At 41.9% G+C, this 19,084-nt stretch overlaps 3 protein-coding genes across 18 annotated transcripts in view; 2 read left to right on the top strand and 1 right to left on the bottom strand.

Annotated features, from left to right (window-relative positions):
• Positions 1-3,909, top strand: part of LOC135348405 (sorting nexin-13-like) — a 55,085-nt gene extending 51,176 nt beyond the window's left edge. For 2 of the 8 annotated variants that reach the window (XM_064546607.1, XM_064546608.1), the window contains exons 13-16: positions 2,502-2,720; positions 2,847-3,007; positions 3,375-3,568; positions 3,703-3,909. In XM_064546607.1, the coding sequence (XP_064402677.1) occupies positions 2,502-2,720; positions 2,847-3,007; positions 3,375-3,568; positions 3,703-3,773 (645 nt within the window). In that variant the 3' untranslated portion in view covers positions 3,774-3,909. Of the gene's footprint in view, positions 1-57; positions 144-511; positions 634-964; positions 1,216-1,391; positions 1,529-2,501; positions 2,721-2,846; positions 3,008-3,374; positions 3,573-3,702 lie in introns of those variants that run through there. The other 6 variants (XM_064546606.1, XM_064546609.1, XR_010398744.1 and 3 more) reach the window with 6 other exon arrangements.
• Positions 1-14,524, bottom strand: part of LOC135348400 (uncharacterized) — a 54,684-nt gene extending 40,160 nt beyond the window's left edge. The window contains exons 1-16 of one of the 9 annotated variants that reach the window (XM_064546587.1): positions 13,028-14,524; positions 12,841-12,960; positions 12,658-12,786; positions 12,421-12,600; positions 11,480-12,370; positions 11,205-11,252; positions 10,252-10,781; positions 10,022-10,162; positions 9,712-9,895; positions 7,905-7,946; positions 6,977-7,015; positions 6,098-6,498; positions 5,841-5,994; positions 5,511-5,643; positions 5,152-5,255; positions 4,271-5,019 (exon numbers count right to left, since the gene is read on the bottom strand). In XM_064546587.1, coding sequence (XP_064402657.1) covers positions 6,116-6,498; positions 6,977-7,015; positions 7,905-7,946; positions 9,712-9,895; positions 10,022-10,162; positions 10,252-10,781; positions 11,205-11,252; positions 11,480-12,370; positions 12,421-12,600; positions 12,658-12,786; positions 12,841-12,960; positions 13,028-14,519 — 4,179 coding nt within the window. In that variant the 5' untranslated portion in view covers positions 14,520-14,524 and the 3' untranslated portion in view covers positions 4,271-5,019; positions 5,152-5,255; positions 5,511-5,643; positions 5,841-5,994; positions 6,098-6,115. Of the gene's footprint in view, positions 1-4,270; positions 5,020-5,151; positions 5,256-5,510; positions 5,995-6,097; positions 6,499-6,976; positions 7,016-7,107; positions 7,177-7,904; positions 7,947-9,711; positions 9,896-10,021; positions 10,163-10,251; positions 10,782-11,204; positions 11,253-11,479; positions 12,371-12,420; positions 12,601-12,657; positions 12,787-12,840; positions 12,961-13,027 lie in introns of those variants that run through there. The other 8 variants (XM_064546586.1, XM_064546588.1, XM_064546589.1 and 5 more) reach the window with 8 other exon arrangements.
• A 75-nt stretch (positions 14,525-14,599) lies between these two features.
• LOC135348408 (sorting nexin-13-like) lies at positions 14,600-18,942 on the top strand. The gene is made up of 13 exons (XM_064546614.1): positions 14,600-14,671; positions 14,745-14,847; positions 14,903-14,989; positions 15,079-15,427; positions 15,617-15,789; positions 15,924-16,056; positions 16,142-16,206; positions 16,322-16,537; positions 16,730-16,948; positions 17,068-17,214; positions 17,454-17,769; positions 18,435-18,486; positions 18,641-18,942. The coding sequence occupies exons 1-13, from the start codon at positions 14,622-14,624 to the stop codon at positions 18,801-18,803; spliced, it is 2,073 nt and encodes a 690-aa protein (XP_064402684.1). The 5' UTR covers positions 14,600-14,621; the 3' UTR covers positions 18,804-18,942.
• The last annotated feature ends 142 nt before the right edge of the window (positions 18,943-19,084 follow it).

The raw sequence follows: 19,084 nt of genomic DNA, 5'->3' as shown, positions 1-19,084 counted from the left end.
CACGCCCTCTTTATATCAGCATGACCTCAATGTAAATACCTTACAATAATTATTCAGTACTAGTGACTCTGAATGCAACAGATGAATGGGGAGTGTTGGTGTACTGTTAAAGACTCTTTAACCCATCATTCTCGGCTCTCAAGGTCGGGCATCTGTTTGCTTTTCTATTGCTGTATGGTTTTATGTTGTCTGCTCTTTTGTTCTTTTTTGTTTACTATTATTATGAGGATTTTACATTTTCCTAGTAATTGATGCCCATCAAAATAGTGTACATTCCATACAATAATAATCCTCTGCTAGCAGTGAAGACTGGATTCCAACACCGTAAATAAAAAACTTTTTAAAAGCTTTCCGTAAGATTGGGAGGGTGTGCGACTGACAATCCTTGCCCACCCCAATACCTTTGTATAATCTTCAATCAAACACTCCCCACCCTCCACACCCACACCCACACCCACACACACACTCACACACACACACACACACTCACACTCACTCCCCACCCTCACAGGCGAACACTCTCCTCAACCCTCTAAAACGTGTGGCCACGTTGACCCGAGGTGCACTCAAGTCCTCCGGCCAGTCGAGTTCCAAGATGTCTCCAGTGACAGTCAAGAACAAGCCATCATCAGAGACACCCAAACCACCAGGAGAAGAGGTAAAGTCATGCAATTAATTCAAGTTACGATAACTAGAGTTCTGGTGGTCCAATTTCAACCTTAGAAAGAGCCGATTCAGATGGTAGCGCTCAAATCTAAAATTTGGAATGCGCCATAATTTCTCGATATTTTGTCCATAATAGACTTTTGATTTTAACCCACATATTTTCAAGGTATTTTCTTTGTAAATCACTTTCCTTTGGTCTTTGTTGACCACCTAATTTGAGATGTACATAAATTTATGTTATTAGTGCCTCCGGACTGTATATATACGTACCTGTAGACACACCCCTCCCTCCACCCAGGTCCCAGCAAGGTCAAGGTGATGGTAAAGGGTGGTGCTGCAGTGGACCCTGATTCAGAGCTGGAGGGGTCACACCACGTACTGGAGGAGAGGGGTGTGGTCTGGAATGCTGTACTTGGATTGGTCGATGTCATAAGAGGCACTAACTCGTACTACAAGCTGCAGCTGCTCGAAGGAGACTCCAGCAAGAACTACTATGTGTTCAGGTCATGGGGTCGTGTGGGGACCACCATAGGAGGCTCAAAGACAGAGGTGAGCTAAACCACTGAGAGGGGGGGGAGGGAGGGGGAAGAAAGTAGCTTTAGATACAGGATACTTTGTATAAGCAATATTTTGTTGAAGGTTAGGTACTGCAAATTTGTTTCTGAATGGAACACTTTTTTTTTATGATACAGAGAATAATTGTTTGTTAATTATCCTTCACAGAGTTTTGGAGCCTCCAAACCTGCTGCCAAGAAGCACTTTGAGTTCCTCTACCAAGACAAGACAGGCAATTCATGGGGCACCAGTAAAGAGAGCTTTGTTAAGAGACCTAGCAAGTTCTACCCCCTGGAGATAGACTATGGTGGTGATGAGGACACTGGGCAACAGCTTGGAATTGCTCCTGGTTCAAAGTCCACACTGGCCCCTGAGATACAAGATCTCATTCGAATGATATTTGATGTGGAGAGCATGAAGAAAGCTATGCTGGAGTTTGAGGTGGGTCTTTAATATAAGAGAGTACACTAGCCACTCGATTTCCCATACAAGATCTCGTATAGGTACATGCACAAGCCATGTCTTAGCTAGGGATTGTCTTATTACAAGCTAGTTTTATATGAATTGTGCAACAGCAATTCAATTCTGCACACTCTGTTTGCCACAGATTGATATAAAGAAGATGCCTTTGGGAAAGTTGTCACGGCGACAGATAGAGAGTGCATATTCTGTCCTCTCTGAGCTACAACGAGAGATTGTTGGGACTCAGAATCCGAGCAAAATCCTGGACTGTACTAACAGATTCTACACTCTAGTACCACATGACTTTGGCATGACGAAACCACCCCCACTGAACTCAGAGGAGGTTATAAAGATAAAGACACAAATGTTGGATAATCTACTGGAGATTGAGGTGGCCTACTCGCTACTGAAACAGGAGGATGGTGTGAGTGGAGGGAAGGATCCATTGGACCTGCATTATGAGCAGCTCAAGATGTCACTCCTGTTTCCAGCCAACAAACCTGTCGATTCTTTTTGCAGGTATGCTAAAATTAATTATGTTTTTGCTGTTTGTTTATATGTATACACAAAGGTGAACGTAAACATGCAAGCTGGCTGTTATTCAGTACCGTATAGCGGGTCATTTTTGTATGTGTTACCCATTTAAATATGTATTTTAAATATTCGTAAAGCTCAGGATAGTGATGTTAAATCTATTGCAGTGCTACTCTTCAATACGAAATGTACGAAAATTTCCTCCATACAAAAATCACCCAAACAAACAATTATTAATAAGTTCATCCTTTTTACTTCCTTTATTACCCTCCCCACCACGTCAGGTGCTGCCCAAGAGCTCTGATGAGTTCTCAATGCTGCAGGAGTACGTGTCCAACACTCATGCGGTCACCCACTCTCAGTACTCACTGGAGGTGCTGGAGGTGTTCAAAGTGGACAGAGAAGGGGAGGGGAAGAAATACAAACCATTCTCAAAGCTCCACAACAGACAGTTGCTCTGGCACGGCTCCAGGAAGACCAACTTTGTGGGAATACTATCTCAGGTATGTTGTGTATGCACATTCAGTTATAACATTTGGTGTGTGTCAATGTCTACATGTACATGTATGCAGTTGAAGTCTTCACAATGATGACTTGTAAATTTTTACTCACTGTTTAATTTGTCCCAGGGTCTTCGAATAGCTCCACCAGAGGCGCCAGTGACTGGCTACATGTTTGGGAAGGGGGTGTACTTTGCAGACATGGTCTCCAAGAGTGCCAATTACTGTAACACCTCTCGCTCTGACAACGAGGGACTCATGCTCCTCTGTGAGGTTGCCCTCGGAGACATGTGAGTGGTGTGTAAGGTGTGAGGGTTGTGCTTCAGTGGGTGGGGCTTTGGAAATAAAGAGAGTAATTTTATAATTACTGTACCATCTCCCAATACTTGAACCACTGTGTACTGATGACTTAGTTGGTTTCCATGGTTTTGTTTAGGATCTTGATTAGATATCATGGCAACCTGTGTAACAATAGTTCTTTGTTGTTTTGGGACCCTGAGCCTGCTTTGGTCATTATGGTTGTGTGGATTTTGTGTGTTGTTTATTAATATCTGCTGACCCTGCATATTCTCTTACTGTGTGTGTGATAAGTAACCTTGAATTTCATATTTTCATCAATTATACTCAAATGCTGTGTGTGTGTGTGTGTGTGTGCAGGTGTGAGCTGACCCACTCCAAGTATGTAGACAAGCTGCCAGCTGGTAAGCACAGTACCAAGGGTCTGGGTCGGACCGCCCCCACTACTGACGGCCACAAGACCACTGAGGAGGGTGTGGTCATCCCCATGGGCAAGGGCTCCTCCACAGCCGTCGACAATACCTCACTACTCTATAATGAGTATCCTATTCAGTGTCAGTGTGTGGGTGTGCGTGTGGGTGTGTGTGGGTGTGTGTGTGTGTGTTGTGTAGGATGTTAAACACTTTGTACAGACTACATGTATATTAATATAATATCTAATCGGCTAGTTTGTTAATCTTTATCACAGGTTCATTGTATGATGTGAGCCAGATAAGAATCAAGTGCCTGCTCAAAATGAACTTCAAGTACAAGTGGTAGCTAGAGACTGTTGAACTCTGTTACTAATGTTATGTTTTTGTTGTGTTCTGTGTTCCCTTGAGGTCATTTATATATTTGATACCGTATAGCGTGAATTTTTTGCTTCTCATCCTACGAAATACACGATTTTTCAGAATTACTATGTGCTATAACGTGCAAAGATTATATTAAGGCATTGTTTCTGGTAAGCAGTCACCCACAAATTCAACGAAACGCTTTTAGAGAGCACGAAATTTATCTTTTTGCTCTATACAGTACATTTTAATATCTTATCTTGTATTCCTTTGAGGTCACTTTTTTGATACAAGTACTCCTGATACCTTATAATGCTCTATTGCTGTGGTTACCATACAAGGTATACAGGATGTGTGGGTTAGACTTATCATAGCCATTGGTGAGATGACATCTGTTGCTATGATCACTGTAAGGGCTGTAAAGGTAATTTGATCTTCACTCTCTCCCACAAATGATACACTACACACATGCATGTATGTACATTGTGAAAGTGGAATATTCATCGTAAATAGCGTGACTATAATAACAAGACAAAGATGACAGTCATAACACTAGGCCAGTCTCCTCTTTAGCTGAGCAGCTAATGTCGATTGTCTCTGTTCTCATTCAAACAATCTATTATAAGTTCCTTGATGGGGTGAGCATCTTTGATCAGTTTCAATTCATATTTACGATATTTTCCGTCTTTAATGGTGGGAAGGTGGCGGACAATTTGAACTATTAGAACACCAAATGAGAAGATGTCAAATTTCGAGTTATAGGACGATGACTCCATGTCAGTAGCTTCTGGTGGCATGTATCCTTTGTGAGCGAATGCTTGCACAGAGGCTGGTCTGGATAGCTAGTGAGAGCTTGACGGGTTCTTTGTCAGTCTGAGGAGTGAAGTATTGTCGCAGGTTGCAGTCCATCAGTTCTAGAGCAAGGACGAGGTGGTTCGTCTTGGGATGTTTCTTGGTTGCTAGGTGACGGACAATATTGGGGTGTTGAAACAACTCAAAGAATTCACATTCTTTACGAAACCTCTCAGTAGAATCTGTTGAGGCGAGACTCGCAGTTGGTATTTGGGTTCGTATTTCACTGGCAACTGCATGTAGCAATTTGATGGCACAAGGCTGTCCATTCAGTTCTCCTTTAAATACTGAACCGAATGCACCACTTCCGATGGGCTTATCTTTAAACAGAACCAAATCCTCTGATATATACTCCTTGTTAGCTGCATCAGTTGGTTTGCCTGCAGAATATAACACATTGGGTGAATATGTTTGCATGGACCTGTGTTAGCAGACCACCCTCTATAATACAGCCACTGTTGGTCTACCCACCACTATACATACACAGGGTATACTAATAGTAAGGTACTCACACAGACATTAGTGACATGGTTGGTGGTTCCTGTGATCATGGACACCACCTCACACACTTGCCAGATACTGGGACACAGCTCAGGGTCAGAGGTCAACAGGTAGCCTACAAGGGAGGGGGAGAATACACGTATCATTAGAGCAATACACTTAAGGATGGCAGAGTATCATAGCACCTGTAGCTAGTGTGTGTTCTTAAATATAATTAGCTCTGAAAAAACAGGCCCAGTTCACAAAGAAAAGCCCCACTATTATAATAACTCGGTTTTATATGTATACCCAGTGGTGCTGGTTACATTTACTATAGGATTTATGTGTGTATGTGTGTGAGGGGGTGGGGTGTGTGTGTGTGTACATGTACCTCTCAAGGTGTGCAGGTCTTGTGTGTAGGGAGAGTCTTCAGGAATGCTGTACTGAGCACTAACTATGGCTAGAGGGTTGTCACCAAATGGAGTATCCATGAAGCACAGCTTGAACAGTAGTATGCCCAGTGCCTGTGTGCATGTGGGCGGGTGTGTGTTGTGTGAGGATGTGATGATACGAGTATCATTGGATTGGTCTCATTGTGAGATTTCTTTAAGAGATATCCATTTGGGACTTATGCCCCACCATCCCAACCAATAACTCATTTGGTCCCTTTTATAGGCTACTACTTTTATAACCACTAGTGGGAAGAAAACCTAAATTTTACTATGGAATTCAGCAAAAGGTCACGATGTATGATGGGTTTTGTTCGATGGTGTAGCCTAGCAACGGCCTTAGCAACGTCAGAGAAGATACTTCATGTTGTCTCAGTCGAGTGATGGCTGATAATCGCTGAGTCAGCAACTCTATCACCGCACTACCTAATTATACAGGAACAAATAAAGTGGAATGCTTTGGGGTCACCTCAGAGTCTTAAGCAACATGACACAAGATTAGACTACAATCAGATTACAAACACACTACCTTATCAGGTTCTCATGATCAATTGGTGGCACTATGAGCAACTGCAGTTGCTGTCCTCACATACTTGTCTTCAATTTCCTTGGCTACATCGTTACGCGCAACGGTAGGCCTCCTTAGACAATCACATATGTAAGGCCATGTCATCGGATGTTCTGGATCAGTGACTTCAAGACGCTTGCCCACCATCTCTGTTAGGCGGCGTTTGTTATTAGCGTGTTGGTCTTCAATGTCTTTCAAGTCAGTAATATTCATTCCGAGAGCCAATCCTAAATCAAACCAATCTTTGCTTGCATTTTTGAGACTATCGCGAATTGTTTGGATATCAGCTCCAGTCAGAAACAGTTTTGAAATTTCTACTGTTTGATCGGTTTTGCTAGGATGCTCCTCTGCTGACAATCCTCCTGTACACACATGTGAACATAATGTTATTCGTTATTTTTAGGGAAAGTGACCAGCTTATACAATAACACAAGATTACAAACATGCTTGATCCCATAATAAATATGTAAGCCTTTTTTCAAATTCACTTAAATAGAAAAGGTACGCTTGTAACAAAGGATGATGACATCACGGGACATCAGTCTCAAAGAATCAAGTTTAGGGCAGGCCTTAATATTTATTATGGGATCAAGCAAAGTTTAAAGTGCGCTAATGACATTGCATATACAAGCCATCTGATAAATATGTGTGGTTGGGGTAATGAATGGTAGGAATGAAGACAATGGTAATGAAACTATGATCTGATAGAGAATTACCACCAACATAGACACTATTATAGTTACTTGGGGTTAGATAAAACACACATTATTGAGACATCATAGACTGTAGATGTAATGTTGACCAAATTCACAATGCAAACCAATGCACAGTATGTGCTACCTGACTGAGTGGTTGTGTGTGGAGTGGCTAGTGGAGTCACTGCGAGGAGGATATGACAATATAACAGTCATGCACAAGAGTACCACCTTCATTACACAATGTTACGGTCAAGCTACTCTTAGACCTACGAGCTAATATTTTTGTCCGAAGCTTCCATCACTTCCATCACCTTTTAATTGTGTAATGCTGAAGCAGCTCAACTAAAAAATGTATGGTAAATGAATTGGGCAGTTGTAAGAGTTCTGTTGTCATTGTGGGGCAGAGACAGTGAACACTGTGTACATGTACACTGGTAATACAGCCTGCCCTAAGACTAGGCCCTGGCAAATTATGCTCTTTTTCTGCCTATTATGCTTTTGAGCACTAGCTTCCCTAATTTCAGCATTGTTAAAAAAACATAATTATTATGCCCCACATTGACGTCGATCATAAATAATCTTTTTTCAGCAGTACTTCGTAACCAAAAAATTATCTCTTGTTGTATTGTACATTTGTCAAAACTGAGGATTCAACATAATAAAAGAAAGAAAAAACGTTTAGCAGCAGCAGGAAACCATTGGATTTGCACGAAACTGACTAGCCTCAATTCCAGGCCGCGACAAGAAAGGCGGCCTGGTATACCTTGTATGCGCATGCGCGTACATTACCCCAAAAAGGGGGTAATCCGTGTATTTGTGGATACTGTCAGTAAAATAAACCGTATACTATTTGTATTCTGAAATTAGAGTCCGTTACATAGAAGTATTGTGCAAAGATGACTGAGTTCTTACGCCCTTTATTGTATCAAGCCAAGTCTCTACTTAACGGCACCCTACACTGTAAGGCTACAGATGTTATCAGGAAATCACTTCCAGATTTGTTTGGGTCAACAACTGAAGGTGCACTTAAAAATATACACAAAATACGTTGGCTATACACTTGAACTGACCTCTCTGTGTGGTTGAGTCACTCCTTCCCAGAATACGGGGTACTGAGGAAAAAATAAGTTGTTAAGGTTTGTGCACACAAGTATCAGGACAGTACCGTATAGCGGGTATATTTCGAGGGTATAAAAATGTTCTCGGTTTTCGCGGATTGAGCCTGTACCGCGGAAAATGTATACCCACGAAAATTTATGAATAGTAGGCATGTTCAGTATTATTGACCACACCTATCGACAATAAGAGGAAAGAAAAAGGAATCAAGAGACAAGCCGGTATAGCCAGCTAGCTTGCTCTACGTTTACTGTATCCCTCATGACCATGGCCTGCACAGCAAACGTTCTACATAGTGCCTCACCGATTCATACAGGCTAGGCCTGGATTCGAGGCTAACGGTGTGGAGGTACAGCTGCATGTTATAAGGCAATGCGGCGTTTAGGAAAGCACACGAGATGCGATTTCCAAATCCATGCACAGTTAGACCAGTTAGACGCTCCTTCTGTAATGTGCTCCTGATATACATGTACAGTGCGTCCAGCTTAGAGAGTAGATTACCACAAATTTGTGAGTAGCTGTACTTAAGTGTACATATCTTTCGATTGGAACATTTCTAAGAAATGCTGTTGACACCAATGTGTAGGTGAATGACCAAGCTACAATGTTTCCATGGAAACATAAGGTGGTGGGTTTGTGGTGATTAGTAGAACAACAGTTATAGTGGGTAATCGGTTGGAGTAATAGAACAGTAATTTTGTACAGCTAAGGTCCTAGACTTCTTCACATAATTGTTCAGTGGTTTAGGTATCCTGACCATAAAGGGGTATTACCATAAATTATGTTCACAGTGTCTATAATTCATGATTTACCGGTTTTTAGGTACACTTTTGGTTAGAGTAATATCTTCTGGAAATTTTTTAGCTTAGCTTTAAAAGTTCTCTGGTAAGTTTACAAACCAATGGGCTACATTTTGATACCAAGAACATCCTCTATGCTTATTCCATTGTTGAGATATCACCGAAAAACTACATTTTTTGAAAAACTACTATTTTCTACCGTTTATTTCTAAATAATTATTATTTAATTATAATTATTTTCTAACGTTTGAAAAACTACTATTTTCTACCGTTTTGATGACATCACAAGCTGCTAACCACAAATCGATGACACCACGTAAGTGGGCGTACAATAACTGTACGCCCACTTTTAATTACGTTTGTGGTTGATTAAAGCGGCATTGGTTTGTGGTTTGCAGCTGCTGATGTCATCAAAACAGTAGAAAATAGTAAATTATGTAGCTTTTCAGTGTTATCTCAGCAATGGGATGTTCTTGCAAAATGTAGCCCATTTATCTGTAAACTTACTACAGAAATTTGAAAGCTAAGCTATTAATTTTTCAGAAGTTATTACTCTAACAAAAGTGAAAACCAGTAAATCATGAATTATAAACACTGTGAACATAATTTATGTAAGACCCATATAAAGGGATATGGTCAGGATACCTAAACCATTGAACAATTATGTGATGAAGTCTAGGACCTTAGCTGTACAAGATTACAACCGATTACCCACTATAACAATTTGCTGTTGTACCACCTTATGTTTCCATGGAAATATTTTTGGATATGTTGTAGCTTGGTCATTCACCTACACATTGGTATCAACACCATTTCTTAGAAATGTTCCAATCAAAAGATATTTACATTTAAGTACAGCTACTCACAAATGTGTGGTAATCTACTCTCTAAGCTGGATGCATTGTATAGGAAAAGTTATTTTCTACAATAATTGTAGTACGTATACCTGTAGATTACTTACAACAAATGTGTAGGGTCAAATGATGGTTCTCTTCATCTAAATCGGTTTTCGTCAGCAAAAAGTTTACTGATTCAGAAAAAAACATTTCCTTCAGGTTAAATCTATAATGGATGGCTGGAACAACTCCAAGTCGTCTATTAGAATTCAACACTCTTGAGTATCCCTCAATTTGATCTCTGGACAGCTACAAGCAAGCATATGTACATGTAATAGTCACACCAGTCCATTGTTTTGTTGCATGTTATCCTCGATCCCCAAGAGTGTACGCTTATTATTATTACCGCCTGTATGTCTATATATAATAACTCACAGTGGATAATACTCTATCAACAGTCCAAAGCTCGGGATTCTCTGAATGCAGCTCCATCTCTACTGCATTTTCAAATCGAATTTGACCTAGATCCATTTCTTTTGTGAATCTATCTTTTTCTTCTAACTCCTCTCTAATTACCTGTAATAATAAAAGCTCATAATTATGTAACACTGCATGGTAGCTATAGGCTATAATTATGCTTCCTTATCTATTACTGGGAAACCTACCTGTACATGAGTTGCTAGATCCCGACATATCACACATTTCACATCAATTGTGTGACAGGGTAAGTTCTTTCTGAACAGCAATGCACTGTACATCTTCTCAGTTGGAAAGCCTAATAATTTACGAATGAAAACACCGAGGCGACTGAAACGAGTAAGCTGGATGGATCCATAGCGTTCACCAATAGGAAAGTGTCCACCCTCCAGGATCTCAAACTTTTTGCTCTGATCTGTTGCTCGAGCAAACACGAGCTTTTGTTGATGGTCAGAGCTTAAACTCGCACAGTGTTGTATTTCCAAGGTGAGAGGCTTCTTAAATTGTACTTTGGGCTCACATTTCACACGATAAATTGAGCTGAGTAGTTCGAAGTTAGCGGGAGTCTCAAGGTCAGTGGATAACTCGAAGGATATGTGTAGGACACACGTACCAATACCTTCAGGTAGCGAATTTTCCGGGACAGAAATCTTAATTCCAAAATTGCTGAACTTTTTAGATTTGTTAGTGATCTCCACAACAGATTCTCCAATGTGTTCTAGATATACGAAAACATGTCATTTTCCACGGAAATGAAGGACATCAAACTATAATAACAATAAGTGCTCTACATTGAACACAAAGAGATTAGACCCCAGAGTAAACCATGAATCAGAATAGTATTTATTATCAATTGAGAGGAAAACCACATGAGAAACATTATACGTACAATGGTCTTTGGTTCCTAGCACCATATCTGCTGTATATATTTATTAGCTGAAGCAAATGTACACTATAAAATCATTATTAGAGGTCACACAACAGCATAATTATATAGGCCCTTGATCGTTGTTGAACTGTACAGATAAAACATATACATTGACAGTTAATTAAGTGACATCATTTCCTCTATAAAATGTACAGTACTGTACAAATTTACAAAATTAATACTACAGTCAAACCAATGCACAGTATCTGCTACCTGACTGAGTGGTTGTGTGTGGAGTGGCTAGTGGAGTCACTGCATTACCTGTGAGGAGAATATGACAATATAACAGTCATGCACAAGAGTACCACTTCATTACACAATGTTACGGTCAAGCTATTCAATCATATAGACCTACGTAGGAGCTAAAATTCCCAAGTGGCCCCCTAGTAAAAAGCTTTACACTACATGTACCTGTAAAAACATACCGTGTATATAATAGCATGCATGGACATGTACCATTTTGGTTATTATAATTATATATATAATACCTTCAGAAACTGTTTGATTGATACTGCTATACTTGCTCCTGATTTCCAGTCTCCTCTTTAGCTGAGCAGCTAATGGTCGATCGTCTCTGTTCTCATTCAAACAATCTATTATAAGTTCCTTGATGGGGTGAGTTTCATTGATCAGTTTCAATTCATATTTACGATATTTTCCGTCTTTAATAGTGGGAAGATGGCGGACAATTTGAACCATTAGAGCACCAAATGAGAAGATGTCAAATTTCGAGTTATAGGACGATGACTCCATGTCAGTAGCTTCTGGTGGCATGAATCCTTTGTGAGCGAATGCTTGCAGTGATACACTTCGAGTATCATTCTTGGTGATTTTAGACATTCCGAAATCGCACACTTTAGCAACGGGGGTTTCCCCTCCACAGGACAGCAGAATGTTCTCTCCACAGAGGTCCCTGTGTACCACCCCTCGTGAGTGGATGTATTCGAGTGCCGAGGCTATGTCATGACAAAGGCTAGTCTGGATTGCTAGCGAGAGCTTGATGGGTTCTTTGTCAGCCTGAGGAGTGAAGTATTGTCGCAGGTTACAGTCCATCAGTTCTAGAGCAAGGACGAGGTGGTTCGTCTTGGGATATTTCTTGGTTGCTAGGTGACGAACAATGTTGGGGTGGCGAAATGATTCAAAAAATTCACATTCTTTCCGAAACCTCTCAACAGAATCTGTTGAGGCGAGACTCGCTGTTGGTAACTGTGTTTGGATTTCATCAGCAACTGAGCGAAGGACCTTGACGGCACAACAACCACCATTCAGTTCACCTCTAAATACTGTGCCAAATGCACCACTTCCGATGGGCTTATCTTTGAAAATAAATAAGCCTTCCGATATACGTTCCTTAAAAAAGTCAACTTCAACAAGTTCAGCTGCATAAAAAAAGGTTTATTTTAAATTTCAGATTAGCACATAATTATACCTTCAACGACACTAAGCCCAGGTTGGGTAAAGTTGATGAATTTTTTCCTGATTTCCTGTGCCAAATCTCCCATGCCCACCAACTCCTCCAGAGTGTCAGCAATCCTCTCCCATGTGATCCCCAGCACTATGTTGTTCTTGGCAATGAACGAGAAAAGGTCGAACTGTTGTTGTCCTATGTCTGTGAGTATACACATGTGAGTACGATGATAAACAGTTCACCACTTTACACACAAACCTTGAGGGTTGTTTTTCCTTATTATCTCCAGGTGATGCTGTGCCACTCCCAGGCCGACACCCAGTTGTATCGGGTCAGTCACCGTCTTCAGTTCCATAGACAACACCTTCAGAGACAGCTCGGGAGACTCTGTATAGAAACGTAAGTGCTTGTATACATAATAATGGTTGCATTAGTGTTCACTTAGTTTAATGTATATGTTGACTTGTTTGGATGGAGATGCAGGCTGCACATCTTGTGTGGGAAAAGCATCCGTGTTAGTGACTGCTGCTACCTCTTTAGACAGTGAAATATCGTCTTCTCCTAAAAAAAAATTAGTCAGTAACGATAATTGTGGCTATACTAAGTTATCTATAGAAAATACACTCACCTTTTTCAATCTTCATCCGCTTCACTGGAGGTTCATCTGTGGATGTACTGCTGCTTGAGGTAGTGTCTCTGTGCTCGTAGGGTAGTAACAACTCAACTATTTCAGCATGCTTTGCTTCAATTGCCATACTAAGTGCAGTTTTACCATTTCTATCTCGAATATTTGTATCAGCGTGATGGTCAAGCAATATCCGAGCTACTTCCTTTCTCCCATTATAACACGCTATCATCAGAGCAGGCCATCCATCATTATCTTGCATGTTCACTTCTGCTCCTTTTTCTATCAATAATTTAACGACGTCGCTATGTCCATTTCGACTTGCTATCATCAGAGCAGACCACCCATCATTGTTTTGCATGTTCACTTGTGCTCCTTTTTCTATGAATACTTTAACAACATCGCTATGTCCATTTCGACTTGCTGTCATCAGAGCAGACCACCCATTATTATTTTGCATGTTCACTTGTGCTCCTTTTTCTATGAATACTTTAACGACATCGCTATGTCCATTTTGACTTGCTATCATCAGAGCAGACCACCCATTATTCGTTTGCATGTTCACTTGTGCTCCTTTTTCTATCAATAATTTAACGACATCGCTATGTCCATTATGACTTGCTATCATCAGAGCAGACCGCCCATTATTATCTTGCATGTTTACTTGTGCTCCTTTTTCTATCAATACTTTAACGACATCGCTATGTCCATTTTGACTTGCGGCTATCATCAGAGCAGAGAACCCATCATTATTTTGCATGTTTACTTGTGCTCTTTTTTCTATCAATATTTTAACGACATCGCTATGTCCATTTTGACTTGCTATCATCAGAGCAGACCACCCATCATTATTTTGCATGTTCACTTGTGCTCCTTTTTCTATCAATATTTTAATGACATCGCTATGTCCATTTTCACTTGCTATCATCAGAGCAGACCACCCATCATTCTTTTGCATGTTCACTTGTGCTCCTTTTTCTATCAATATTTTGACGACATCGCTATGTCCATTTTGACTTGCTATCATTAGAGCAGACCGCCCATCATTCAATTGTATGTTCACTTGTGCTCCTTTTTCTATCAATATTTTGACGACATCGCTATGTCCATATTGACTTGCTATCATCAGAGCAGACCGCCCATCATTCAATTGTATGTTCACTTGTGCTCCTTTTTCTATCAATACTTTGACGACATCGCTATGTCTATTTTGACTTGCTACGTTCAGAGCAGACCACCCATCATTATCTTGCATGTTCACTTGTGCTCTAGATCCTCTACTCAGCAGCAGTATCGCAATGTCAGTGTGGCGATATCCACATGCATACACGAGAGGGGTGATTCCTTTATCATCTGTTCCGTTCACATTGTATCCATGGTTCAGGAGAGCTTCCACAGTCTGATAGTGACCAATCTTACAAGCAAGATGAAGAGGATCTTGTTCTGCCATGTTTATTAATAGATGTACAATGTACATCAATATGTACATGTACATGTGATATGTGACATGTGATTTACATGTGGCTACAGGATTTATAGGCATGAATATCATTATGTCACATGCATGTCATACACTCTGCTGACTCGGCGTTATACAATGGATGGTGGCCTACTCCTGGTTCTCTGTGTCTTGTCCTTCATTCTAGGGTAAGAATGCATCACCATGCACACACTATATACTACACTAGTCTATACAGTCAGTACAACTGTTTGACTTCAGGTTCCTCTCTGTTGCACTGTACGTCAGTTGGCAGCAGGCCTGTCATGTGAGGAAGCTGTGGACAGAGAGCAGCCCTCAATGGACACAAGTCGGCTGTCACAAGGTAACCTCGTCAATCCTCGCTGCTGTCATTGTCTCATTGTTTGCTACCTCCCCAGGTGTTGGCACCCTCTGTTGAGCCACGCCCCCTCCAGTTCAACAGTCAACTCACTGGAGTGAGGAGCATTGATGAAGAACTAGAAAAGGTGATCACAATCTCACACCACACACACAACCACCCCCTCCCCTAAACACACACCTAAAGCTATTATCTTCTCCACCCACACCCTAACAGCTGTTGTCCCTCGGACTACGAGACCTTTTCGAGAGCTGGTATCACACCCACGTCAGTCCCGACCCAGTGTGTTCCCAAGAAGCCCTAAAACTGGCCCACAATGTGATTCAAGAAGTAGCCGCGGCTGGCAGAGAGGTTGACTATCTGGCCTTCTTCATAGAGACACTCATGAATGATTTTATGGATCACCTGAGGGCGTACAAGGTGGCGTGTGGAACTGCATCAGTGGGTGTAGTTACAGGTCAAAGTGCAGCAATATGGAACGAGGCGGTGGAGACAGAGTTCTTCAAGTGTGAGAGTGGGGAGGACCCGTGGAGGGCCGTCTGCTGTGACAGGGAAGCCAGGATAGGTACGAGCATTGTACTTAGTATCACTGTGTAGTTCTTATAGAATATCTATTGAAAATATTTCCGTTTGTATTAGTGTGGAAAGTGTATGAAATTCATCCAATGTTGTCAAACCTACCACACACACACACACACACACACACACACACACACACACACACACACACACACACACACACACACACACACAGCCTACCTGTATCGTCTCTCTGAGCTGCTGCTGTGTATTGTGCTCCCAGAGGACGAGTTCTCTTCTCCGTCCCTCCAGGCCCTCCTCACCGATGTGTTGGTCTGGAAGGTCTGGACACCATTGCTCAAGACACTAGCTCTACCAGACAACATCAACACCACCTTCATATCAATGGTGAGGGAATGGTGTACGTGTTTCAGAACTATGTCTGTTAACTTCGTGCATGCTGAATGGCTTTGATCATAAAAGTATTTTCAATATCCTCCCATTGTTGTTCCTCTCACTTGTATGTGTTCCCCCGTGTCCAGTGCAAGGAGAGCTCTCTGAACACTGACAGTTTTATGGCTGCTCTGAGTGAGGGGGCCAACGAGACCGAGGTACGATCACTCAGGTACAACGTCAACTCTCACATCTCACACCTGCAGAAGACCGGAGTCACAGGTGTGTTATGTTGATTACTTCCTTTTGTTGGGTCTCGTCTAAAATTGTAATGCTCTTGTTTTATTGTCTGTAACTCTGTTTCTAGATTATGATCGACTGAAGAAAAGTGCTCTGGAATCAGTTCTGGCCACTGCTAAAGCAGTACTCAGTGTAAGCTACAGTAACTGTTTGTTCATTCCATAAGTGTATATATGCCTCTCCTTGCCAACCATCCTCCACACACACATCCCTTACCCCACTCCCACCCACTCCACACACTCCACAGGCCAAGAGTGTCCCTGCGAATGTGTCCAGTGATAGTCTCATTGCCCTCTCAGCCGCCATTCCCGACTACACCATTCAGAGTGAGGGTACCACCAAGCATTGTGTGTTTCACGTCAACGTCTCCTGCAAACACAGCCATGTCTCTGTCACTGAGAAGTGGATCATTGATCGTCGCTATAGAGACTTCCACGACCTCCACCTCTCACTCAGGGCACAGGTGGGTAGTAGCTGAAAGGAGGGGGCGGGGTACTATACAAAAAGCATACAAACACACAGCTCTCAATCTATCATTACGTCCCCTTCATGGTTGCAATACTAGTAAGGTCTTTGGTACAGACTTAGCTGCATTTTCATTTTTTATTACTTAAGCTCTTGAATTCCAAAATAGCAATTTTCTCCCTCCTCCCAGATTGATAACTTCCCGGCTAATCTCGTGCTACCCACTCTTCCCTCGTTCCACAAATTGGACCCCCAGCGGTTGGACGTGAGACGAATTCAGCTGGAGGGCTACCTCAAAACTATCACCTCAGAGGAATTCCTATCAGATCACCTCGACGTGTTGGGTCAGGTCATCTTGTTCCTGTCAGAAGGAGAGTACGAACGACAGAGCACCGAGCTAAAGAGAATGGTAAGTATCACGCCCTTCACACACACACACACACACACACCCACCCACACACACACATACACACACTCCCCACCCACCACACACACACACACACACACACACACTCCCCACCCTCACAGGCGAACACTCTCCTCAACCCTCTAAAACGTGTGGCCACATTGACCCGAGGTGCACTCAAGTCCTCTGGCCAGTCGAGTTCCAAGATGTCTCCAGTGACAGTCAAGAAGCAGCCATCATCAGAGACACCCAAACCACCAGGAGAAGAGGTGAAGTCATACAATTAATTGTTGAGTTTTTAAGTCCCAAATAACTAGTGTCAGCTCTGTAACTGATGGTCGAAATTCAACGATTAATTTTTATAATTATTATTTTGTAATGAAGTGTGCTCTCCCATAACATTATTTTGTAAGGAAGTGTACACTCTCCAACAACATTATTGTGCTTCAGCATAAGTCATGTACATGTATGTGATCTGATCCTCTCTCCCTCTTTGTTGCCTCCACAGGATGAGGACAGTCTCCCTGTGGACATCATGCTTATTCTCCTCGATGAACTATTTGACCTCCGAGCCGACAGTCAGTGGCTACGGCGGCAACTGCCCACCCTCCTCAAACAGTTGGTAGGGGACAAACTCAGTCGGAAAGTGGTCGGGTATAGTGATTGGTTCGTATCCTCGGAGCAAGTGGCATGTTATCTGAGGGACTTCCGAGCGACTATGTGGCCCAACGGACAATTAGCTCCGTCCAAACCTCAACAGAGTGTAGAGTTGAAAGCCCTGAGGTCATTAATGGCAAGGGCTAAACTGATTGGCAGTATACCAGGTATTAATAGATGGATGTGTTAAATGTTAGTATTGTTTTTGGACTTCCCCCCCCTTGGGTTGTCCATCCAAAAATCCATCATTATTATTCATGATGGGGAGTTTGCTCTGATGTGAAAGCTAGTCTTTTCTGTACCTACCGTATATGCTTGATCAGGAGCCGCGGCTACTAAACGTTTCATTTTGCTGGAAGAGGAGGCTACAATTCGAGAGAGGCCACTGTTTAAGAGCGGCGTTTATTAGCTCCAGCTAATTCAACAACCTTTAGTTTGTCATCAAAAGTTCTTTTCACCTGCATAAACTTCAATCTGCCATGAGAAAATCTTTGTGAAGCACTAACAAGCTGCTACTTGTACCCAGAAGCTACGTACATGTAGCTAGCTGATAATTTTTTTGCTGCCTCGTGCAGAAATGCTAGAGTCAAAGTTCCCTGAGGCTACTATTTGAGAGCGGCTACTAAATGTTTCATTTTGCTAGCAAGGGAGGCTACTATTTGAGTGCGGCCTTTATACAAGAGCGGCCTCTGATCAAGCATATACGGTATTTATAGGGAGTTGACAGTGCAACTACTTGTGGGTTGGAGAGCATTATAGAGACATACATGTACATGTACTCAAATTCCTGATCACATTTTTTTTCAACTTTAATACATTACGTACTGTGCAGATGAGATGAAACGGTTTATCGGGACTGACACTTCCACTAAGGGAATGGCTAAGTGAGTGAATAGTGTACTAATTGTTATACTTTTGGATTTACTGGTGGACTGCAACTTATTCTAATGGCAGTGTATCTACAGTACAGTACTCTGTTTGACTATACTGTTAGCTATACTCGTGACATTGCTAAATACCCTCCCTCTCCCCTGGCAGGTTGTTTGGTATGTTCCAGAGTGATGCCCTCAACATTCGACTGGTCCTATTGCTACTGGAGGGACTGTTGGACACTCTCTTCCCCAACAGGAACCTCAAGCAGACGTTTCTCATACTCAGAACTGAGATAGCAGCCGGCCAGAGAACTGGCTCACTCTCTTAGCTATTGTAATCTGTTTTAATGTGTCGGTACTACTGTACATGTATACGTACGTGTCTCAGCTAGTTGAAATTAATTTTATCTTTTATCTCATTCTCTGTATACTTCAATTCAATTGAATGATGTCATAATAATTATTATGTGACGGGTAATTGGAAGGGTTCGGAGTTTTACTGTAGATCACATGCATAATTAGCATGGCCCTACGTGTACTTCCTCTGAGTTTCCAAGACAAGTAGCATCGATTCCATGACGCCGAGCCTGTGTACACTGTACAAGTTACG

Source organism: Halichondria panicea, chromosome 15 (genome assembly GCF_963675165.1).
Source record: "Halichondria panicea chromosome 15, odHalPani1.1, whole genome shotgun sequence".
Classification (NCBI taxonomy): domain Eukaryota; kingdom Metazoa; phylum Porifera; class Demospongiae; order Suberitida; family Halichondriidae; genus Halichondria; species Halichondria panicea.
The sequence above is the reverse complement of the archived record's forward strand: the minus strand, read 5'-3'. Positions and strand labels throughout refer to the sequence as shown.